The sequence below is a fragment of the Caloenas nicobarica genome, chromosome 16 (genome assembly GCF_036013445.1).
Source record: "Caloenas nicobarica isolate bCalNic1 chromosome 16, bCalNic1.hap1, whole genome shotgun sequence".
NCBI classification, from domain to species: Eukaryota; Metazoa; Chordata; class Aves; order Columbiformes; family Columbidae; genus Caloenas; species Caloenas nicobarica.
In genome coordinates, this window is record NC_088260.1 from 13,067,848 (window position 1) to 13,091,656 (window position 23,809).

Sequence of the window (23,809 nt, forward strand, 5' to 3'; positions counted from 1 at the left end):
AGGTGTCACCAGCGCTGGGGGGTGACACAAGGTTTTCCAGCCCACTGGGCAGGCACAAAGGAGCTGATTCCTCATGTCCTGCCTGCACAGGGGCTGGGAACAGGGCCAGCCCCCTCCACCACAATGCAAAAAATTTTAGTGGGTTGGCTTTTTTTTCCTTCCTTCCCTTTATAAGCGTGGCTCCCCAGGGGCCAGTAGGGCCTGGATTAACCCGAGCACTGCGGCACAGCCCTGAGCTGCAGCACCACGGCCGACAAGCGGGACTGTCAGCAACCCCCCAGGGAGAAAATCGCCCCTGGGGGAGAAGCAGCTGGTGGTAGCCAGAAGGGATGATGATTTTGAGAGTGGGGATGGAGCCCCAGCTCTGTCACCCTGGTTGTGGGACAGGACCTGGGGAGGGGACACATCCCCCAGGGTTCCCCCGGCCAAACCTCGAACCCTGGCACAGGACACAGCCCTGCTCCCCCCGCCAGCCCAGGATGCGGCAAAGTCCCCCCCTCGCTGTGGGGTTTGTGCTGAGTCAGTGGCTGGCGCGGGCAGGACGGGCTGGGGCTGCAGTGCGGACTCTGGAATGGGGCTATTTTTAGCTATTTCAGTTTTTAGCTATTTCAGTTTTTAGCCACCTCAGCTCCACAGGCCTGAGGGCCTGTGGGGGGTGGACAGGAGGCAGCAGCACCCCAGGCAAGGGGACAGGGGTCATTTCAGCAACAAGATGCTGCCAGAGCCCGGAGAGGGGGACCAGGGCTTGCTGCAGCCCCCCCGGGGCATAGAATCACAGAAGGGTTTGGGTTGCAGGGACCTTCCTAGCTCCCCCAGTGCCAGCCCTGCCATGAGCAGGGACATCTGCACCAGCTCAGGTTGCTCAGAGCCCCGTCCAGCCTGGCCTGGGATGTCTCCAGGGATGGTTCATCCACCACCTCTCTGGCCAACCTGGGCCAGGCTCTCCCCACCCTCAGGGCCAACAATTTCTTCCTCATGTCCAGCCTGAATCTCCCTCCTTTACTTTAAAACCATCACCGCTTGTCCTGCCCTGTCCTGCCATTGCAGCCCCTGCATAGATGGGGCACCACAGGCTTTTCCCTCAATTCAATGTTTAATCCAAAGCCAAAGTGGCTACAAAACCTTCAAATGAAACACAAAACCTCAGAAAAAGAACTGAAATGGTGGGATGGGGAGACTCCTCCACGCAAACAGGATGATGCTCAGCGATGGCTGAAGAAGCCCTGGGGGTGGTTGAACTTGAAGGGCTTCAGGCGCATGGGGCCCCTGGAAGGGGAGAATGACAGATTCATTTTGGTTGGAAAAGACCGTCAAGATGAAGAGTCCAATCATTCCCCCACCCCTGGCACTGCCCCGTGTCCCTGAGAACCTCATCTCCACGTCTGTCCAACCCCTCCAGGGATGGTGACTCCACCACTGCCCTGGGCAGCCTGTTCCAATGCCCCACAGCCCTTTGGGGAAGAAATTGTTCCCCAGATCCAACCTCAACCTCCCCTGGCGCAACTTGAGGCCGTTTCCTCTGGGCCTGGCGCTTGTTCCTGGGGAGCAGAGCCCGACCCCCCCTGGCTCCAAGCTCCTTTCAGGCAATTCAGAGATCAGAAGGTCTCCCCTCAGCTCCTGTTCTCCAGGCTGAACCCCCCAGCTCCCTCAGCTGCTCCCATCACACTTGTGCTCCAGCCCCTTCCCCAGCTCCGTTCCCTTCTCCCAACTCGCTCCAGCACCTCAAGGCTTTTCTTGGCATGAGGGGCTGAGCTGGGGGGCAGGAAGCCCCTGGCACCCACACAAAGAGCCTGGTCCTGGGGTGCAGCCTTGCTGTGGGGGGCAGAGCCCCTCAGGCAGCTAAATAAGAGGCACCAGTCCAGGCAATGCCATGTTCCAGGGGACAGCAGTGCCACCAGGGTCCCTGACAGCACCCTCACACCCCACATCACCGCCCCTGGGTTCCCCCAGGCTCTCACTTGACGAGGCGCAGACACATCTTCTCCTGGGGAAACTCCTTGGGCCCCTCCACACTGGGGTCATGAGGCTCGGTCTCCAGGTAGACATCCAGCACCATGCACAGGCGCTGCAGCTGGTTGGTGAGGAGCTGGTACCCTGGCTTGGGCCCCCACAGCTCCTTGTAGTTGACGTTGACCTCGCTCTCCATGGCCTGCCAGAGGAATTGGCAGGTTTGGGTGTCTGCTCTGCCCGCCCAGGACCCGCTGCTGCCTTTGGCAGGTGGCCTGGCCACCAGCTCACCCCAACGGCTCATTTATTATGGACACGGAACTGCTGGGGACACCCCCAAAAGCCAGTGGTTCTCCAGCCTCCTCTCCCAGTACCCTGGGTTACCCGAATGTTGTCGTCATTGCTGCTGTTCCGCTCTCCTTTCCAGTTGAGGCACAGGCTGAAGACGGGCGGCAGCGTGGCGTAACCAGGGTTGAGTACCACGGCGGCCTGGAGCTTGGCTGAGCAGGGACGGGGAGAATCATAGAATCGTTTTGGTTGGAAAAGACCCTCAAGATCATTGAGTCCAACCGTTAATCCAACCCTGGCACTGCCCCATGTCCCTGAGAACCTCATCTCTGTCTGTCCAACCCCTCCAGGGATGGCGACTCCAGCACTGCCCTGGGCAGCCTGTTCCAATGCCCCACAGCCCTTTGGGGAAGAAATTGTTCCCCACATCCAACCTCAACCTCCCCTGGCGCAACTTGAGGCCATTTCCTCTGGTCCTGGCGCTTGTTCCTTGGGAGCAGAGCCCGACCCCCCCTGGCTCCAAGCTCCTTTCAGGCAATTCAGAGATCAGAAGGTCTCCCCTCAGCTCCTGTTCTCCAGGCTGAACCCCCCAGCTCCCTCAGCTGCTCCCATCACACTTGTGCTCCAGCCCCTTCCCCAGCTCCGTTCCCTTCTCCCAACTTGCTCCAGCACCTCAAGGTCTGTCTTGTCATGAGGGAAACGTCACCCACAGCCCATGGGGCCTCCAAACAAAGGGATGATCCACGAAGACCTCCAGAAGCTGCCCTGGGGGTGTCCAGTGTGGGAATCAGCCTTTGCCAGGGGAAGGAATCACACCTACCCGTTCCCCTTTCAATCAGAGCCATGTAGTAGAGGTGAGTGTCTTCAGCCAAGCCGGCCTCGATCACATCTTTAGTGTAGGGCAGCTCCTGCCAGGAGGGATGAGAGGGGGAGTGAGCAGCTGCCAGCAGCGTGCGGGAGCTGTAAGGGACACGGCCTCACGCTCGACACCTACCGCGTAATCCTCATAGGTGATGGCAGCCCACTTCACCAGGCGCGAGACAACCTTGGTGGGGAAGAGATGCTGGCACTCACTGGAGACCGGCACAACACCGTGCTCTGAAACCAAGGACAAGGGGAAAGCTGGGGACAGAGCTTGTCACTGGCCTGTGAGTGGGGATGCTCCAAAAGCAGGACCTGGGGACATCGTTATCCTCCTGACACCTTCATCATGTGCCCAGAGAGGAGCAGCGGTGGCCTCGGCTGCGATTCCATTGGAGCTTGCAGCCTTGGCAGTGCACGCCTGGCCCGCTCGACAGGCGCACGACATGCATGGTTGTATGGTTCATCTCACAACACAGCCCAAATTGATTCCCAAGGGGGTGCTAGCAACCAGGGGGGGCCCAGCCTTCCCCTCCCACCCAAAACTGGGCAGCCCTCGCAGCCCCGCACCTGCTGAGGACAGAGGGAACAACTGGGAACACTGTGGGTGGCACCGCAGATCTGCAGCACTGCTAAAGGTGACACCAGTCATCTCCTGCACCAGAGGACCCTGTCACTGCACCCCCCGTCCCCAGGCACTCACCGAGCGACGTAAACTGCTTGTGCAGAGCCAGGCGGGACTGCAGCCTCGAGCGCAGCAGCTTCACCGTCAGCTCCATGTGGCTGGCACTCAGCGCGTTGTCCGCAGCGACTGCGTGCTGTGGGTAGGAGGGATCCTCAACATCTCACCAGCCTCTGGGCTCTCACTGGGTACCCCAAGCTCCCAGAGCCACCCCAGCCAGCCACACGGACAGGGACAAGCTCTGGTGGCTGCTCAGTGCCCGTGACAGGGCTCAGACTATCACACGTGGGAGAGAAAATAAGCTGGAGTGGCCCCGCTGCATGGTTCATCCCAGCTGAACCTGTTGCAGCCAAGGGTGCATTGTGGTTTGAGGGTAGCTGGTGCCACCAGGAGCTCTGGGGGGATGGGACAGGCCACAACTGTCCCCAAAACCTCCCCAAACCCCAGCTCGACATCTAGGGGAGAGGGAAGGGGTGAGACATGCCTGAGGGTGATCTTTGGGGAAATGGAGGCCGCCCAGCTTCTGCACCCACACGTAGGGGTGCCCCAGCTCTGTCACATAGTCGCTCAAGGTCAGGATGCTGTGGGGACAATGAAGAATGGTCACATCACCCCAGAGTGTCCCCCTGTCACCCCACCAGCCAGCCAGAGCGAGCAGGCACTTTGTCTGTACCCCAAGCCATTCCCAGTGAGCCCAGCTGCTGCCGACAGGCAGGACAGCGGCTCCCCAGCCGCCAAGCCCTCCCCAACAAGGACGAAGCCACCCCAGATGTGGGGGGACAGCCCCACTCACCCCACTTTATCAAACTGGAACTGGTTGGCTGGGTTGGGTGTTTTCCTCCCGTGGTCTCCTGGATAGAGGCAGTTGAGAACGGAGTCTGGGGAGAGCAGGTCGCTGGCAGGAGGAGGGGGGAGATCAATTAATCAATTAATCAGCAGCATGGGCTCCATGTCTCTCTGGGGCAGCCACTACCAGGCTCTGAGCCCAGAGAAGTGGATTATTAGCTCCATGAGTTGGGTTTTGAGACCAGAAACACTCCAAAAGGAGATCTGCCTCCTTCCTGGCTGTGAAGAAATGGAAATCCCAGCTCCCTGGTTTCCCAGGACGCTGCTCACTCCAGCACATGAACTCCAAAACCTGCTGGTGTGGACGGAGAGGACATCGCCAGCACACGGCCTGATGGCTGTGTGCCACCCAACAAGCTTAAGCAGAGGAATTCTGCTTAATGAAATAAAATTCCTCGTGTCTGACTGTACTCACAAGCCAAATCAAGCTGTAGGGCTGGAGGATTTGGGGTTTGGCTCAAACCAGAGCTTCATGAGTTTGGCGAAACGCAGCCAAGGGAGCTGGGAGGGAGGGAGCATCCTGCACAGGAACGCTGGGGAGACTCCAGCTGCTCCCACAGAGGGTTTGGGACAGCTAAGGGGAAAAGGGAACCCCAAGGGGACTGGGAGGCCTCAAATGGGCCAGGCTGGGAGGCAGCACTTGCCTCCAGGTAGCCCAGGCACAGCCTCTCCCACCTCCCTCTGCCTCAGGCAGCTTCTCGTGGCTAAGGAACTGCAACCAGAGAGGCGGCAGCTAATGGAAGCTCCCTGGGCAGGCACCCACAGCTGCCAGTTCAGCGATTCCTCACATCAACCAGGCTCCAGCGGCCTCTGGGGAGCTCACGGAGAGGCAGCCGCAGCACTCAGGACAAGGTGACCTGCAGAGCGAGCAGGTGAAAAGAGCTGCCAGGCATGGGCTGCGGGCGGGATGAGGCGGTTTGGCCACTGAAGGTGACAAGAGGAGAGGTTCTGCCCCAGCTCCTGACAGGTCCAGGACCACTCCCCTGAGAGGTTCCCAACCTCCCGGCACCTGGCTTGTCACAACAAAGGGAGAGGAGAAGGAATCATAGAATCGTTTTGGTTGGAAAAGACCCTCAAGATCATCGAGTCCAACCGTTCCCCCAGCCCTGGCACTGCCCCATGTCCCTGAGAACCTCATCTCCGTCTGTCCAACCCCTCCAGGGATGGTGACTCCACCACTGCCCTGGGCAGCCTGTTCCAATGCCCCACAGCCCTTTGGGGAAGAAATTGTTCCCCAGATCCAACCTCAACCTCCCCTGGTGCAACTTGAAGCCGTTTCCTCTCATCCTAAGGGGTAGGGTGCTGCCTGGGTGGGCTTCTGGCACAGCCCTGGGGCTGAGGGGAAGGAATCTGCAGGGTCGAGAATGCACAAGGTAAAGCCCTCCCAGAAACAGAGATGGAGCTGTGCTCTCCGGGGTCTCCTTTACCCACCAAGGGACAAGCCAGGACAGTGCTGTGACACTGCAGCTCTGCACTAAGGCCTCCCAGGTGCAGCACGGCGAGGAACTGAGGTTAAAACCTCATCCACCAGGAGCAACAGCTGGGCCTGGAGTGCCCCAGCTCACTGGGCACAGGGGGACATTGCCACCATGTGCTGCCCTTGGCACTACATCGCTCTGCCAACGGGTCACTCTGAGCAGAGGATGTGGGACACCAGGGGATGGTGTTCCTGGCACACAGGGGGTTGATGCCCAGCAAACTCCCTGCTCGGTGCCCACGGGTCTCTACTCACCCAGCGCTGATGGCCGTTGTCATCTCAACGGCAGTGGTCACCTTGGCTTTCACTGTCATGACGTTGAGGTTCATCAGGTAGTAGAAGGTCAGGTGAAGCACGTTGTCATCTGCGCCAACAGAGGAGGGACAACATTGCTGTCTGCTCTCTGCAGAGGGGGATATACACGTCCCTCTGTTTCGACAACAGCAAATGGGGCAGAGAGGAACTGGCAACCGATGTACTATAACCTCTAACACTGTCCCACCAGCATTTGCCAGGCTGGATCTGTCAGGCCCAAGATTCCACCAGAAGAGAGAAAAGCTCCCAAGTAGATGGAGGAAGCTTCAGAGCAAGGTCACCCCACCCACAGGGGCGAGAGGAGCTCCAGGAGCCAGAGCTGCTGTTCAGTCTTCCCTGGAAGTCACGCTCCTCCCTGCCAGCGCAGTTGGGCTGAGGGCAGGAAAGCCTCTCCGCACTCCAAGCTGTCCCCATGGACCCCAAGCTACTGCCAGGTTGCTCCCTGACCTGCTGTCACTCATCCTCACACGACGTCTGCCACAGGCCACCAGGCCCTGCTTACCCTTGCACTTGAGGTCGATGGTGACAGACAAGGGGTGTCGCTTGAGCATCTCCTTCCGCTTGTCATCCAGCTGCACGCCCAGGGTGGGTCTGCGCCGCTTCTGGGGGGAAAAACAGAGGGGTGAGACCCTTCTCCTGTTCCTTGGCAACACACAGCCCCCCCAGTCCCTCCCACCGCTCTTCCAGTCCAGTTCCCCAGCACCATGACCACAGAGCAGCCCTGGGAAGGGGCAAGGACAAAGTCACTCCAGTTCCTTTTGTTCCTTCAGCTCCCAGGAGTGTCCTCACTCCTGTGAGATGAGGCCAAGCACCTGCTGTTCCCAAAAGCTTCTCCACGGCGAGGGGCAGAACCTGAGGCCCTTCCCTTTGCCCTTCCTCACAGCAACACCCTGAAACAGCAGGTGCAGCTGTGGGGTGGTGGGGATTGGTGGCACACACCTTCTCCAGGCTTTGATGCTGGGGCCAGCCAGTGCCTAACGCCTCTCCCCAGTACCCACAGCTTCTCCCTGGCACCCACGGCCTCTCCTCAGCACCCAAAGGTACAACCTGTAGGGCCCAAACGCTGCCCCAAGGGAGCACTGAGCAGCCCCGTGTGCAGAGCTCAGCTTGAGGCTTTTGGCAGATGGGAGGGGGACAGACAAACGTCCCTCCCCACCGGACACAGCCTCCAGCCCGAGGCTATTTATACAAAGTGGAACAGCTCCAGCTGGGGAGCTGGGACGGATGCGAGTGCAGTGAGATGGGAGCGGGACAGATTTGTACTCTGGTTCTACTGCATTTGGGACAGAAACTGGAAACGGCACCTCTCTGCTCCCAAGAAACATCTGGATTTAATTCCAGTGTGCCCACAGATGGGCTCACAGAGTGGAGAGACCAGTGCCCAGACCCACTCAGGCCCAGTTTCCCCAGCACCTCCCCCAGTTAGCAGGCATAGATCGTTTTGCCAATGATAAGGCGTTGGGAGAAAACCACATTGTCCCTTACCGTGGTCTGCTCCTCCTCCGCGTCTGAATCACTTTCGTCATCTGCACAACGAGAGGGGTGTAAGCGGGGACTGCCCAGGGCTCTGCAGCTTCCCCAAACCCAGCAGGACCACCAGCCCCTTCCCCAAGGCCACAGCCCCCCCAGACAGCACCATCCCCCCAAAACCAGGGCCCTAGCAGGATGCAGACACACAGGAACGTGCCTCCAGTACCAGGAGTCACTTCAACAGGCTGTGAACACCTCTCAGGAAGGGGGACTTGGGGACAGAGGGGACCAGCAGTGCAGACACCAGGCACTGTGCCATTTACACCCCAGAACCCACCCGCTTCTCCCCCTGACTCCTCTGCCTGCAGTGGCAACGCTCCCCCAGCTCACCCTGCGAGTCCTCAGGAGGCTTGTACAGTGCTTTGGCTTCCTCGACGCTCCCCTCGATGGCCACCATGAGCTTCTTATCTACAGAGCAGACATGAAAACTAAGCTACAAACCCCACTTCTGTACAGGAGAGGAGTCAGAAGCAGCCCTGCCCCAGAAAACTCCGGCTGCACAGCCGCATGAGGCAGAGCCCCGCGGCAGAGGAGGCTCAAATGAAGGGTCAGCGGGAAGGCGGGGTTGTCAAAAGGCTCCGTGGGGGCACCGCAGGGCTGGATCTCTGTGTAGGATGGGCTCAGAGGAGGGAAAACGCTAGGTTTGGAGGGACTGGCCCTGGAAACTGTAAATGCCAAATCTTTATCAAGAGTCAAGAGGACCTGAGGTCTGGCTGGCACAAACGGGGAGTGAGGAGCTGGGGCATCAGGGCTGCAGGTCATTAGCAGGGATTTCGTGTGGCCAAGTGGCACAGCATGGTCCTTCCACCCTCTCATTACCTGCCCTGCTCCCAGAGCGACTTCAGAGCAGGTGGCACTGCAGCTCTCGCCCTGCACTACAGGCCTCTCCATGCAGGAGCTGCAAACAGCCCAGGGATCCTGAGCCCCACCAGGAAATCCCTCCTGACTCGGGAGGGGCTTCGAAAAGCCTCTGGAATTGCAAAGTTTTTGGGTGAGGTGCAGGGAAAGGCCTCTGTGAGGGCAAGCGGAGGTACTGCCTGCTCTGGAGCCACCACTGCCATGGGTGGCACAGCGCAGCACCCACCCCACAGGTGACAGGTCTCGGGAGGCCACGTCAGCACCGAGCCAGCTCGCAGGGATGTCCCTGCCACCCTTGAGAAGGGGGGCAGAGGCGGGAAGCAAGCTTTCCAAGCAGTTTTTTTTTCCAGCAAGGGAGCTGAGCAAACAAGGTTTCCAAGTGCTGCTGCCTCACTGTGCTGGCCCTGAGGCCACCCCGCTGCTCTGGACTCAGCGGAATCCGGCAGCAGAGCAGCGAGGACAAAAAGGACCTCCCAAAGTGTCCCCAAAGCGGGGCTTTCTGCAAGCAGGAGTGAAATTTGGCCCGGGAGGAGCACCGAGTAATGACAGCCTCCCATGGAGTCACAGAGGACTGCGCTTACCGCAGGCCTGACCGTAGGCACTGGCTTGAACGAAGAGAACGTAGAGCGGTGGTGGGAGGTGCCGGGCTGTCTCATATTGCTTGTGCGCCTGGTCGAAAGGCATGAAGAGATACTCCTGCACAGGCAGGGAGGCCTGGGGGGACAAGAGGGAGAACGGTTGTCACCAGGAACGGGATAATTCATCCTCCACACCTCCTCCTTCACCCCAAGCTGGCAGGTGGGCGACTGGAAATCAGCCCCGTGGTGTGGGGTGAAACGCCGCCACGGGCACGGCAAGCCCCCTGGGAAGGGCTGGCAGCTCTCCTGTGCTGGGAAACTTCTGGATCTGAAGCTAACCCAGTTCCTTCACCTGTTCTTCCCTCCCAAGGCAATCACAAGAGGCTGGAAGTACGTATCTCTCCCCAGAGAAATGCCTGTTTAATGACTCCTCCATCCGCAGCGCTGCAGGAATTGCCGCATAAACATGGAGACTTCAGAGGAGTCTCGGCACGAGGCTGAGGCAGATTTTACCCCTTGTCCACACTCACTGGGAGTGAAATGTCTCCAAAGCAGAATCAGCCCAAGTGTTTCAAAACTCCAATACCTCAACTCGGCCCCAAAAACACCTCCCCTCCCTGCAGAGCTCAGGCACCTGCATGATGCTGTTGAGGCGAGGCTGGAGGCTGCTCAGATACTCCTTCTTCACCTCGATCTCCTTCAGGATCTTCTCCTTGCTGGTCAGGCATTCCTTGTACTTCTCTGCCAGCCTAGGGGTGGGAATTCAGTCACTGCCACACACCACAGCTACAAAGCCTGCGGGGGTCACGGGCTCAGCTCTCCTGACCCAGCAAAAGTCACTGCAGGACCCAGGGGAGCTCAGACATGCTGACACACAAAGAGCTTTGAGGACCAACGGCAAGCAGAGGCAGAAAGGAGCCAATCAGAACTACAAAATCACTTCAGATGGAAGAGACCCTCAGGATCATCAAGTCCAACTGTTAATCCACCCCCAGTACTGCCCCATGTCCCTGAGAACCTCGTCTAAACGCCTTTTAAACACCTCCAGGGATGGTGACTCCACCACTGCCCTGGGCAGCCTGTTCCAATGCCCCACAGCCCTTGGGGGAAGAAATTGTTCCCCACATCCAACCTCAACCTCCCCTGGCGCAACTTGAGGCCGTTTCCTCTGGTCCTGGCGCTTGTTCCTTGGGAGCAGAGCCCGACCCCCCCTGGCTCCAAGCTCCTTTCAGGCAGTTCAGAGATCAGAAGGTCTCCCCTCAGCTCCTGTTCTCCAGGCTGAACCCCCAGCTCCCTCAGCTGTTCCCATCACACTTGTGCTCCAGCCCCTCACCAGCTCTGTTCCCTTCTCTCAACTCGCTCCAGCACCTCAAGGCCTTTCTTAGCATGAGGAGCCCAAAATTGAACACAGGATTCGAGGTTTGGCCTCCCCAGTGCCCAGCACAGGGACGGTCACTGCCCTGGGCCTGCTGGCCAGTACTCCACAGCGTGACAGTTATGGACAGGAACTGACAACCCCATCAGCATCAAAAAGTGCTCAAGGTGCTACCAGCATCTGCTCCCAAGGCAGCTGAAGGGGGTATTTCCCACCATGACAGCAACAAGAGGTGAACTTTCGTGTTCCCCAGATACCGTGGGGCAAGGAGTGGGAATTGTGATGCTTCTCAGCAATTCAACATGCAATGGCAGGACGGGCTCAGTTTAGCTCATCTTCACGCTCTACGCAATTTGCAATGAACAACCATTTTTAAGGAGAACTCTCAAGAGATCTCCAGGTCAGATACTCCTCTGCAGCGTGTGCTGCAGGCAGAGCTGTCCGGGAGCCTCGGCTGCTGCACAAACGGGGAGAGAAGGAGCTGAGTGTGACATGATGGGTCTGGGAGAGGCATTGGAGCCAGGCAGCACCTCTCGCTGATCTGCTCTGCTGCGCTGCCCTGCTCACGCAGCACCTACCAGCAGGCAGATCTTTCCAGAAGGCTGATCTTGGCTGCTGCCTGGCTGAAAAAGCCACTGGCTGTTATCAAATACAGGGATGTTGCATCATGTTTGCTTTTCGCATGGGGCAAGAGCAGAGGGAGCAGCTGAGCCACCCGCCCTGTCTGTGCCAGCCAAGGGACCGTGGGGGCTGGAGCTGCACTGAGGTGGCTGCCAGCACCAGGACATCAGCGCCCATCACAGGCCAGTGAGATCAGCACCGCGCAGGCAGCTCCTCACCGTGGTGAGTGTGAGGAGCACAGGCAGAACGGCAGCACTGGGCTGTGCCCCCAAGCCAGGCATGATTTTACTCCTCACACCACAGCACGGTAGATAAAACAGGGATCACTTCGCCCTGTGTGCCACATCTGCAACACCATCTTCTGGATCACAGAATCATTTTGGTTGGAAAAGCCCCTCAAGAGCATCGAGTCCAAACATGACCCACCCCTGGCACCGCCCCATGTCCCTGAGAACCTCATCTCGGCATCTGCCCAACCCCTCCAGGGACAGTGACTCCACCACTGCCCTGGGCAGCCTGTTCCAATGCCCCACAGCCCTTGGGGGAAGAAATTGTTCCCCACATCCAACCTCAACCTCCCCTGGCGCAACTTGAGGCCATTTCCTCTGGTCCTGGTGCTTGTTCCTGGGGAGCAGAGCCCGACCCCCCCTGGCTCCAAGCTCCTTTCAGGCAGGTCAGAGATCAGAAGGTCTCCCCTCAGCTCCTGTTCTCCAGCTGAACCCCCAGGTCCCTCAGCCCCTTCCCATTAGATGACAGCCCATAACCTCATAAGACAGCAGCAGGGATAGAAGTCCATAACCACCCATCCTGTAGGATCACTCCTGTGACGAGCAGCGCCTCTGTTTCTAGCTGCAGGAGCCCCCAAGCAGACACCGGGGAAACATCAAGCTATAAAATTCATTTTCTTCCCTTGATACCCAAGAGCCAGCACCAATGTTCTCTTGCGCTGGTCTGGGGGTTGCTCTGCTCACCAGGACTCTCTTTCACCAGGCACACAAATTAAAACCCCCTATCTATGAAACAAGGATCCCACCAAGCCCAACTCTACGCACACAATGATTCTCCACACCAAGGACTCAGTGAAACAATAAATCTGTCACTTATTCCACGCTGATTATTTCAAGAGGCTGCTAAAACTTTTTCAGCCACGTTTGCTTCACCCAGCAGCTGTGCAGCTTGCTCCTGGGGGGCCGCGGAGGGCACAGCAGGCTGACACGGAACCGAAACGCCGCTGACCCACCTCTTGCGCTGTTCCAGCTCCCAGTCCAGGCGGGCCAGGGTCTGCTGGTGGGGCTCAGCCAGGGTGACAGCAGGCCGGCTGATTTCGGGGGGGGCCTCTTTGTAAAACTCCTCCAGACTCACCAGCTCAATCTCCTCGTGTTTCGACCTGCAAGGACAGAAGGATCAGGGGCATCCGGAGCAGCCGCTCTCCTCCCGCAGCAGGCTCAGGTGATGCGGCAAAAGATCCCAAATTTTCAAAGCGTCATAGAATCATAAATTGTTTACGCTGGAAAAGATGTTTAAGATCATCGAGTTCAACTGCACAACTGGTCTTACTATTAAAGACTGAGGCAAAGAAGGAATTAAGTACCTCAGCCTTTTCCTCATCCTTTGTCACTATGTTTTCCCTGTATCCAATAAAGGATGGAGATTCTCCTTAGCTCTCTTTTTGCTGCTCGTGTAGTTGCAGAAACTTTTTTTTTATTGTCTTTTATGGCAGTAAACAGATTGCTTCTAGTTGGTCTTTGGCCCTTCTAATTTTCTCGTTTTTGGAGGCCTCCACCCCATCCCAGACACACCGTCGCTCCCTCTTCTCCCCGCCCAAACTCACTTGAACTCCAGGCACTTGGTGATCTCTTTCTGCAGGTGCATCACCTCATAGAGCAGGTTCTGGAGCTGCAGGTGATATGCATCAACCTTCTGCTTTGCCTGAAACACCGACATGGCCAGAGCAGGGGATGAAGCTCTGTCACCTTCCTGCCAGCAAACACACCCCGCAAGACAGTCACCAACACCCCCTTCACCACATCAGCTAGTGACGGCGGGTATTAGGGTACACAACAACTTTTGGGGTGTAAAAAGAATTTTTCAAGGGCTGGGAGAGCAAATGCTCATCATATCAAACTGATTTTGCTCTGGAGGCAGCGTATTTTGGGGACAAGGCACAGAACGGGGCAGAGCTACTGAGGCACATGGACTGAGTCCCCTCCTCTTCCTGTGCCTCAGTTTCCTCAGCTGTACAAAGGAAATAATGTTGTTTGTAAACTGGGAAAAGCTCTCCGGGAACTCTGTTACGTTTGGGGCCAATTTTACACAGATTTCTCAGGCCTGCTGCACACCAGACTCGAGACGGAGCTTTCTGACTACCCATTACATTCAAGACAGAAGCAGATACCGCTCCGTCGTTATTCGTTATAATTACAGCTACTGCTGCCCCGCAGTAGAGTATCTGATAAACCTCTAATTCAAAAATCACAACCTGGCTGCTGTTTAATTCCTCTCACACATCCAAACATAAACCAGGCAGAAATGGCACCATCTCCAACCCGCCTAAATACCACCTTGCATCTCTCGCCCCCCAGCCCCTCTGCACCTCATGGGTTTGGTCTCTCCCTTTCTTCAGCCGAATATGAGCCAGGCGGTTCAGCTTCTTCAGGGTCATGAAGTGGACGCAGCTCTGAATCCGCCGCTCGTCGATCTCGGATGCCTGAGTGGCAGGCGAGAGGGGTTTGAAGCGGGAGAGAGGGCTCTTGCCACAAACTCCTCTTGCTGCAGGCACCTCCCGCGAGTCCTGTCACAAAGGGGGCTCCACACTTTGCTAAGGAGCCACGATTAATGTCACCGGGGCTTCCAAGGGAGCCTTCTGCTGCCAGACTCACAGGTCACCCGCTGGAAATAACCCGTGGGGGTTTCCAGGCTCACTATAGTGACTTTTCTAGTGTGTTTGAGCCTGATCGCACACTCTGCTGTGCAAAGGACAGTGCGGGCGGTGACAGCACAAGCCTTCCCCAGCCGCGGCTGCTGGGTCTCCGTGGAACAGCGAGAGTTCTCCCCCAGGAGCACCCGACCTGTCAGGAACCCAGACACGCTTTAGAAGAACTCAGTCTGCACAATGTCTGTTCATTCCAGACCAACGCCTCGGCTAAATCGTATTTTACTTTATTTAAGGGAGGCTGTTCCATTTTCCTGACTCTCCCCAGAAGACAGCGTGCATTTCCGTCAGATTAATAGGAAAATGTCAAAGAACAGAACACATTAAATCAAGAACTGAGGCTTTTCCTTACGTTGTCCTTGATGCCCCTGCTCTTCAGCTCCTGGATTTCTGCCATCAGTCTCTGGAGCTCCTGGCAGGTGTCTCTATAGAGCTCGTAGTCTTTGATGGGGTCACGCAGATCCACCTCGCACTCTTCACTGTAGTACCGAATGTCCTGCGAAGGCAGAAAGCACCTTCTAAGGCTCCTTCCTTCTACCTGCTCTGGAAGGGGCACTGGGACACAAAGTGCTGGGTCTTGATTCCTCGCTTTGTCTGTTAATCCCATGCCTGAGACTCTACACACGGGAGAGGACTCGCTTAACAATCACAGACACAAACACCACCAGGCGTTAAAACGCCTGAGAAATTCAGGCTGTCTTTTACATAGCTGTTATAAATTTAAACTGGTTCCCACTCTGCATCTGTGAATCTACATGACTACAGAGCATAAGATGGGAAGTGGAATTACTGCTTCAATCCCTGTCCCTGCTTTGGCTGAACCCAAGTTACGCTGCTGCTTGTAGGAGTGTTTTAAGGCAACCTGCAAACCCCTGGGGCACCTTTCAGCCTCATGCTCATTCTCTCTGTGTCTCCAGAGGAGCATCTGGCTTCTTGAGCACTGTGTTTCCTGAAGCAGATGGAAGCAGGTTCAGAAATTCAGAGTGGGCTCTGGGGAAATGGTCTCACACCTTCCTGAGGGGGAGAACAAGTCCAGCAAGGAGCAGGTGTGAGAACCGTCCTTGGGAAAGCAAAGAGGCTGAGTGGAGATCTCGCTCTCTACAACTGCCTGAAAGGAGGTTGGAGCCAGGGGGAGTCGGGCTCTGCTCCCAAGGAACAAGCGCCAGGACCAGAGGAAATGGCCTCAAGTTGCGCCAGGGGAGGTTGAGGTTGGATGTGGGGAACAATTTCTTCCCCAAAGGGCTGTGGGGCACTGGAACAGGCTGCCCAGGGCAGTGGTGGAGTCACCATCCCTGGAGGGGTTGGGCAGACGGAGATGAGGTTCTCAGGGACATGGGGCAGTGCCAGGGCTGGGGGAACACTTGGATTCGATGAGCTTGAGGGTCTTTTCCAAACAAAAGGATTCTATGATTCTGACGCAGGACACCAGCGCTGTGCACACGCGCAGCCCCCGGCCCTACCTGGTCGCCATCGCCCCTGCCCCGCTTGCCCTCCTGCGGGCCCCCATCCGTGCGGATCACTTTGGGCTTCCTCTTCTTGCTGGACTCTGACGACATGGCGCTGCCAGGCGAGAACTGGGGGACAAGATGCAAAGCCATCGTCTGTGGGGGTCAGAGCTGCCCGGGCTGGGGGCTGTCCCGGGCTCCTTTCTTCAGGCCCCTGCGCCTCCCTCCCCCCCAGCTCTCAGCCCCACCACAGACCCCCAGTACGACAGGCCCAGGGGCCTCTATCCCTTCCGAGCCCCCTCAGCCCCCACCACACCGGCGCCTCCGGAGCCAACTCAGACTCGCAGGCCCAGGGGCCTGTGCCCCCCCGGAGCCCCGATCCCCAGCACACGGGGCGCAGGGACGTGTCCCCCACCTCAGCTCGGCCCCGGCTCTCCCGGTTCGGTTCCCCCCGCGCCTCTCACCGCACCGCCCGCCTCGGCGCCGCCCGGAAGTGACGCCAGCGAAGCAACAGAGAGTGGAGCAGAGCAGCAACTGCTGCAGGCGCCCCCCAGCGGACACACCAACAGGAGGACCGCGAGCAACAGGGCGGGGATGGGGGCGTGTCTTCCGCAAAGGGGCGGGGCCAAATACTCAGTTGATCACCCGTGCTGGGGGCGGAGCCAGCGCAGGGGGGCGGGGCCAACCCCCTATTGATCAGCCCTGTTGGGGGCGTGGTCAGTGCAGGGGGGGCGTGGTCAGTACAGGGGAGCGTGGTCACGGCCCCATTGACCAGCCCTGTTGGGGGGCGGCTCCCCCCCGCGGCGGTGACACGCGTGGGCGTGGGGGCTCCTGGTGCAAAGGGCACCCGCAGGAATCGAGGGGTCCCTTAGCTGGGGGTCCCCAGTGGCACTGGGGGATCCATTGGCTTGCGGGGGGGGGCACAAAATAGGCTGCCCAATGGTACTATGGGCACACAGGGGGTACCTTGGTGGCTCAGGGCACCCATGAGTGGGGGGCTTTTGGTGCAAGGTGGCCCCTTGGGCAGGACCAGTTTGGGGGGGGGGGTCTGCTCCCCCTGCCGGGGGCCTGAGCACCCCCAACACCCCCCAAGAGGGCCAGGCTTTGGCATATTAAATATTTAATTGGCAGGAAAGGCACCCACTGGGTCCATCAGGAATAATTAAGACACCCCCCCCACCCCTACAGCCTGCCCAGCCCCCCAGGCAGCACCATTCTCTGCCACATTTGGAGACCCGCTGCAGAAAGGGGGGCTCCCGCCCTTCCCCTCCCCGCTCTCAGCCCCCACAGGGCACCTCAAAATAGCGTGGGGGGGGAAGGAGGGCTGGGAGCTGTGTGGGAGCAGAGACCCCAACCCTTCCCCAGCAGGGGTGTAGGCGGGAGGGGAATCCCCCAGGCACAGGCAGACATCCCACGCAGCCCCCCGCTCACTGCAAGGGGGAGATCTTCAGGGGAATCATTATCCGCGACTCCATGGTCCGAATCAGCGGCACTGGAAAAGGAAACGAGAGAGAGGTGAGGGCAGGGGGGCTGAGGGTGGGCAGGGGGTCCCTGACAGCGGCCAGGGGTCCGCACTCACTTGTGTAGTACACGTTCTCGTCCCAGCCCCTCTTACTCCAGGCCGCATTCCTCGTCTCTGCCCGGGACTGCAGGTCCCTGTAGGCTGCGGGGAGGGGACAAGGCTGGCACCCAGAACCCCCCAGCCCCCAGGGCGGGGGTACCCAGGGGGTGACACGGGCCGGGGGGCTCACCCCAGAGGTGGTGCACGACGTACAGCTCCCCGATCTGCGAGAAGAACCCGCCGACTGCCTCCTGGTTCTCCTGCCGGTACTTAATGGCGCGAGCCCTGGCACATAGTGGGAGAAATGCGGTGGGGGGACCTGCCTGAGGGGCCCCCCCTGCTACAGGGGGACCTTTCCCTACCTTGGCTCCCTCCATGCCGGGAAAGTTTTGGGCCTCTCATCATAAGAAGGACATTGAGGTACCAGAGAGAGCGCAGAGGAGGCGATGAAGCTGGTGAGGGGCCGGAGCACAAGTGTGATGGGAGCGGCTGAGGGACCTTGGGGGTTCAGCTGGAGAACAGGAGCTGAGGGGAGACCTTCTGATCTCTGACCTGCCTGAAAGGAGCTTGGAGCCAGGGGGGGTCGGGCTCTGCTCCCCAGGAACAAGCGCCAGGACCAGAGGAAACGGCCTCAAGTTGCGCCAGGGGAGGTTGAGATTGGATCTGGGGAACAATTTCTTCCCCAAAGGGCTGTGGGGCATTGGAACAGGCTGCCCAGGGCAGTGGTGGAGTCATCATCCCTGGAGGTGTTTAAAAGGCATTTATATGAGGTTCTCAGGGACATGGGCTAGTGCTAGAGTTGGGTTATGGTTGGACTCAATGATCTTGAGGGTCTCTTCCAACCTAAACGATTCTATGATTCTATGAAAACAGCCACTTACCAGTTGTTGCCCCATTCGATCATGGTCCCTGGCTGGAAACAGAAGAGAAAAAAACCAGAGTGAGCAGCCAGATCCAAACTGCTCCCTCCTGCTTGGAGTTCCCTCACCAAGGAGGAAGGAATTTGGTGGGCTGCCTCCAAACACAACACACAGAACTCCCACCTCAGGGGTATATCGACCCACAGGCCACCCCGGGGCGCGGGCTGACCCCCACAGCCGCTCACCTTCAGCTTGTATGTCCTGAGCTCGTAGATGTTGGGTCCCTGGCGGGGCAGAGGCTCATTCCAGAAGCTGAACTCCAGGAGCAGCTGGTTCCTGCGGGACAGCAGCATCCGGCTCCTCTCTTCGCGGAACTCCAGGTACTCCTGGGGACAGCCCCACATGAGGGTTTTGAGGTGGGGGTGAGTGCAACCCAGGTCAGGGGGTCAGGCAGAGGCGAGGGGCAGAGCTCAGGCAGCTCACCCCAACCTCAGCGGTACCTTGTTCTGTTTGAGCTTGTTCATGCAGTCCATGAGGGCCGGGTACCCGCCCGAGAAGCGCCAGAGGTGCACTGCCAGGAGAGTTTGGGGCTGGGGAGGGGGGGCAGCACCCAAAATCTCACCCAGCAGCTCCCCCTGCGTGAGAGCCAGCACAAGCCGAGGTCTTTGCCTGCCCGTCCTCACCTGCCTGGTCCTGCTCGCCGTACCACGTGTTCCAGTTCCCCACCAGGTCGCAGGGGTAGTCGGCGTCCGAGTGCAGCTTGGGCAGCACCTGCTCTCTGTCAGGGCATGGGGGGGCAGTTGGGGGGGAAGCAGCTACCCCAAAACACTCCCCATACCCCCATTTGCCTTCCCAGCCCAGGGCATGGACAGGTCTGCCCTAACTGCACCTGGGGTGGCCCTGTGCAGGGGTTTCAGTTCACAGGGAGGGAAACTGAGGCAAGGAGCAGGGGCACAGACCCACACAGGGTCCTAAGGAGCTCTGCTCAAGCCTGCCCACCCCCTGGCTCCAGAGCAGCACCCCAAAACCCCACCGGGACACTGGGTAGTCCTCACGACACGCAGTGGGGCTCACGTCAGGCTGTTGTAGGCGTCCAGGCATTCTGGCTTCACGTTGTGAACTGCAGGGAGAGGAGAGAGGGGCTGCCAGGGCAGGAGCCCCACGGAGCAGGGTGCACCCCTCTGCGCTGCCTCCCCAGCCCCATCCTCCCCACCAGGCCACTCACACTGGATCTTGTAGAGGTTGCTGGTCTCCTTCTTGGAGAGGAGGTTGGAATGGGCGTCCTTGCGAGGATCCACCTTGTGCACAAAGAGGGAGCGGAACCAGCTGCCCTCGGCGTCCCGCGAGTACCCCCTGCGGGACAGCGGGTCAGCGCGGGGGGACCCGCCGACACTCCCCCGCTGGAGAAAACACCGGCAGCTCTGCCCAGGGGGCTGGGGGGCAAACCGGAACCAAACACTGCCGGTTCCCACAGGCAGCCGCATGCATCGTCCGGCTCTTGGGGAGCATCATCCGTCTCGGGGGTGTCATTCAGTTCATCTCGGGGGAGCTGGGGCACAGCAGCCCCTAGCCCCGTTTTGTAGGGGTACATGGGGAAAGCAAAGGTCGCAGCTCCCCCCATCCCAGGCTGGGGGGGGGGAGCGTTTTTTTAGCCAACACCAGCCCCCCCACTCCCAAGGGATCCCCCCAACCCCGGGGGCTGCTCCAGCTGGTCGTGGCCCTCTCCACGGTGGGGCAGACCCGCTGCCCCACAGCACCGGCCCAGCCGGCCCAGTGGGGGCCGGGGGCTGCGGGACTCCCCCGGGGAGGCTCGGGGGAGACAGGGCCCCCCCGCCCCGGGGCCCCGCTGTCGGGCGGACCTTTGTCCCTGCTGGTGAGGCATTAACAGCGGGGCCGCTGCCCGCCCGGCACCGCGCCAGGGCCCGGGGCCCGCCCGTGGGTTCGCTGGAGAGAACCGGGGAGGAGGGACGCGTGGGGAAGCGGGGCCTGGGGAGGGGAATTAGGGGCGGGGGCCGGGCCGGGGGTGGCCAAACGGGGGGCTGTCCGAGGCCAGCGGCCCCGCTCACCGCGCTCCGCCGGGGGTCCCGCCCCGCAGCCGCCGCAGCGCCGCGCTCCCGCCGCTCCGCGCCACCGCCATCTTCCCCGCAGCGGGGCGGGGCCAAGCAAGCCCCGCCCCTCAGTCCGGCCACGCCCTCCAGGGGCGCGGCGCCCCGCCCTTCCCTCAGAAGCTGGCCTGGAGAAGGGTGATTCTGATTGGCCGCCGCGCCCCGCGGCCGGCCACACCTTCTCGCTCCAAGCTCCGCCCACTCGCCCGCCGCCAGGGCGAGGCCTCATTGGCTGTCGGCGGGAAGGCGGTGCCCGGGGAGGGCGGAGCCCCATCTAAGGCCTCGCATGCCAGCAGCCAATCAGAAAAGCCAGTTGCAGAAGTCAGTGTCTGATTGGCCGCGATGTCTTGCTCCGCCGCATCCGAGGAGGGCTGCTCGTTGGTCTGTGCTCCACGGGGGCGGAGCTCCCGCGGGCTCCTCCCTATGGGGGCGGAGTAGGATGGGGCGGGGTCAGGGATTCCCGCGGGCGGGGGCGCCCCGGGCCGGGACCGGGAGCGGGACCCACCTGCTGCGGTGGCACGGGCTCCCACGGGGGGCTCCCCCCGGGTGTCCTCCGTCCTGCAGGGCGCCCCCCAGGCCGGGGCCTCCTCCTTGCCGGGGGGCAGTGGAGGGACCAGGGGGCGGCGAGGAGGGGCCATGAGGGGGCCCCCCAGCTCCTCACCGGGGGGGCACAGGGAGTACCAGCCGGGGGGGTGGGTGGGCAACAGGGGCGAGGGGTGACCCGCACTGTGGGGTTGCGGGGGAGTCTGCAGGGAGAGGGAGCCGGCGGAGCTGAGGGGGGCAGAAAACAGTGGTTGAAGGGTTAACTGTCCCCCAGACCCCACAAACCCTCTCTGACCCCTCCAAAGCTCCCAGCCACCTCCTGCCGCCGAGATCCCCCAAATTAACCCCTACCCCCCACTACCCATGCCACTTATACCCCCCAGGGACCCAAGCCCCCAGGTGCTCCCTGTGCCCCCCAGTTGCCCCAGTTGCCCCAGTGTCCCCCTCACCCGGACAGGGGAGATGCGCCCCGGCGCAGGGCACAGACCCAGGCGTTCAGCTCCTCGGGGGTCTCGGCCCCCAGGCAGTACGTTCGCATCCCGGGGTGCTCAGCCTGGGAATGATGGGGCCCATGGTGGAGGGGACCCAGGCGTCCGGGCCCTGTCCCCCTACCCACCCATCCACTCAGGGCACCCCCGGATCTGGGGAGCCAGGGGGCTGGGACTGACCGTGAAGAGGAATCGGGGGGCGCGGGGGGCAGGGGGCAGGATGCGGATCTCGTAGCCAGGCAGCGGGAGGCCCCCGCGCACTTGCTGCTCGCTGCTGTCTGGGGGGCAGAGGGGTCTCGGTGGAGGAAGAGCCCCCAGGGACCCCATTGGCACCCCAAGACCCTCAGCACCATTGGGGGGTTGTTGGGGACCCCCTCTGAGTCCCACCAGCTTCCCCCAGACCTCCCAGGGACACCAAAACCTTAGCCCTCCTGCCTCAAGACCCCTTCAGCCCCCTAGAGACCCCAAACTATCCCAGGACCTTTGATTGCCCCGGGGTTCCTGCCCCCCCAGGAACCCCCAGCCCTCTGGGAACCCCATATCTTCCGGGATCCCTGACTCCCCCACGGACCCCCGATCTCCCCCCAGGGATCCCTGACCTGCCCCAAGGACCCCCAATACCCCAGGTACCCTTCATCCTTCTGGGTTCCCCGACCCCTCCCAGGGACCCCCAACTGCCCCAGGTGACCCAAGCCCCCCACTACTGGCCCCCATGCCCCAGGGTGTCCTGCCCCTCCCAGCCCCCTCACCCCGGTAGTAGTAGAGGCAGAGATCGACCAGCACAAACCAGCGGCGCTTCCAGAGCCGCAGCCCCGAGCTGTCCTGGGGGAGCAGAAGGGGGGCTGAGACACCCCCCCCTGCCCATCACCCCCCTAGACCCCTCTGCTTCCCTAAATCCCCCAAACTCCATAACCCTTCTGGCACCCCTTGCCATCCCAGACACCCCCAAACCCTGTAACAACCCTCAGGCCCCTGCACTGCCCCAGACCCCCCCAACTCCGATCCCTCAAATCCATGAGCCTCTCAACCCCATAACCCCATGACCCCAGACTCCCCCAAGAGTCTCCCCACCTCAGATCCCCCCAAACCCATAAATTCCTCAGGACCCCCAACACCTCATAACCCTCCCAGCACCCCCACACTCCAGACCCCCCTAAACTCCACACTTCCCAGCACCCACCACCACTCCAGATCCCCTCAAACCCCTCAATCCCCCAGCACAACCCACCACCCCAGAAACCCCCGATCCCCCAAACCCCATACCCTCCCAGCACCCCCACCACCCCAGACCCCCCACCCCGATCCCCCAAACCCCATAACCCTCCCAACAGCACCCCCTACCTCAGGACACCCCCAAACCCCATGCACTCCCCTGGACCCCCCACCCCAGCCCCTCGCGAGTCCCCTCAGCCCCCCCCCAGCCCCACCTGCTTGTGCAGCCAGCCCCGCATGGCGGGGGGGGCGCGGGGGTCCCTGCGCAGCGCCTGCCCCCCCTTCCCGAAGGCGTGGACCCGCCGCACGGCTCGGCAGGGCTGGGCAGGGGCTTGACCCAGAGCGGGGGCTCCGAGGGGGGGCCCCTCCGACCCCTCGGCTGGGGGGGCCCCTGCCAGCCCCCTACCCCAATTCACAGGCACACCCCACGTTGCCCTCCCAGCCCCCCAGGGCTCCCCTGCCGGGGCTCCCATGCGCCACCTCCCTTGTCCCTCATATCTCCCCATGGCCCCCATGACTCCCCAGGGCTCCTTTGCAACCCCCCCATGTGCCTTTGCCCCTCGTGGGCCCCCCAGCCCTCCTGAGCTCCCTTGGGTCCCCCACGGTCTCTTTTGCCCCCCATAGCTCCCCACGGCCCCTCCAGCTCCGCTGGTCACCCTTGGTCCCCCCACACCCCTTCCTAGCTCCCCATACCCCCCAGCCCCTATGGCCCCCATAGCTCCACATGCCGCCCCCCCGGGCTCCTTCGGGCCCCCATATCTTCCCATGCCCCTCCCCCCCAGTTCCTCCCCAGGTCCCCCCATATGTCCTCCCCTTCTCCCCACCCCCCTGTCCCCACCTGGGTGCCCGGGCCGTGGGTGCCCGCGGGGGTGGGGGCCCCGCGGGGGGGCTGGTCTTCGTCTGCCATGGGGGTCCTGCGGGGGCAGCGCGGGGGGAACCCGTCAATGTCCCCATTGTCCCCGCGGGGACAGAGGGCCCGTTCTTCCCGCTGCGGGGGTGCCCGGGCTGACGGAGTCGGCGGAGGCGGGGGCTGCTCCCCGGACGCCTGGGTCCACCCGAGGAGGGGGGATGCTCTGCACACCTGCCAGCTGGAGGGGTTCGAGGGGGCTTCCTGCCTCCTGCTGGTCCCCAGTCTCCGCCTGGTCCTGGCGGGGTTCAGGTCCGTCCCCTTCCCCCGTACTGGTCCCAGTTCCTGTCCCGTTATCCCAGTCCCATCCCGTTATCCCTGAGCTGGTCCCAGTTTCCGTCCCATTAGCCAATTAGCCCAGTCCCATCCCATTATTCC

At 60.8% G+C, this 23,809-nt stretch overlaps 3 protein-coding genes across 4 annotated transcripts; all 3 read right to left on the bottom strand.

Moving 5' to 3' along the window:
- Positions 1-1,085: 1,085 nt before the first annotated feature.
- Positions 1,086-16,246, bottom strand: THOC5 (THO complex subunit 5). The gene is made up of 20 exons (XM_065646278.1): positions 16,171-16,246; positions 15,771-15,884; positions 14,663-14,806; positions 13,972-14,085; positions 13,210-13,307; positions 12,619-12,765; positions 10,017-10,131; positions 9,386-9,518; positions 8,277-8,354; positions 7,902-7,942; positions 6,919-7,018; positions 6,357-6,465; positions 4,572-4,673; positions 4,263-4,359; positions 3,800-3,914; positions 3,230-3,333; positions 3,056-3,143; positions 2,332-2,447; positions 1,959-2,149; positions 1,086-1,266 (listed from the first exon to the last, which is right to left on the bottom strand). Exons 2-20 carry the CDS (start codon positions 15,864-15,866, stop codon positions 1,203-1,205), a joined length of 2,052 nt encoding a protein of 683 aa, XP_065502350.1. The 5' UTR covers positions 15,867-15,884; positions 16,171-16,246; the 3' UTR covers positions 1,086-1,202.
- Positions 16,247-16,907: 661 nt separating this feature from the next.
- Positions 16,908-20,349, bottom strand: NIPSNAP1 (nipsnap homolog 1). 2 transcript variants are annotated; one of them, XM_065646318.1, is made up of 10 exons: positions 20,243-20,349; positions 19,402-19,529; positions 19,251-19,296; positions 18,860-18,954; positions 18,677-18,747; positions 18,422-18,562; positions 18,198-18,229; positions 17,507-17,601; positions 17,335-17,418; positions 16,919-17,247 (listed from the first exon to the last, which is right to left on the bottom strand). In XM_065646318.1, the coding sequence occupies exons 1-10, from the start codon at positions 20,311-20,313 to the stop codon at positions 17,183-17,185; spliced, it is 828 nt and encodes a 275-aa protein (XP_065502390.1). In that variant the 5' UTR covers positions 20,314-20,349; the 3' UTR covers positions 16,919-17,182. The 2 variants fall into 2 exon arrangements, with proteins under 2 accessions (XP_065502389.1, XP_065502390.1); XM_065646317.1 differs by lacking the exon at positions 20,243-20,349 and having other exon boundaries at positions 16,908-17,247; positions 19,402-20,216.
- Positions 20,350-20,395: 46 nt separating this feature from the next.
- Positions 20,396-23,679, bottom strand: LOC135995191 (pleckstrin homology domain-containing family A member 4-like). The gene is made up of 8 exons (XM_065646316.1): positions 23,606-23,679; positions 23,363-23,438; positions 22,740-22,844; positions 22,062-22,134; positions 21,493-21,590; positions 21,274-21,377; positions 20,787-21,052; positions 20,396-20,702 (listed from the first exon to the last, which is right to left on the bottom strand). The coding sequence occupies exons 2-8, from the start codon at positions 23,429-23,431 to the stop codon at positions 20,398-20,400; spliced, it is 1,020 nt and encodes a 339-aa protein (XP_065502388.1). The 5' UTR covers positions 23,432-23,438; positions 23,606-23,679; the 3' UTR covers positions 20,396-20,397.
- Positions 23,680-23,809: the final 130 nt, after the last annotated feature.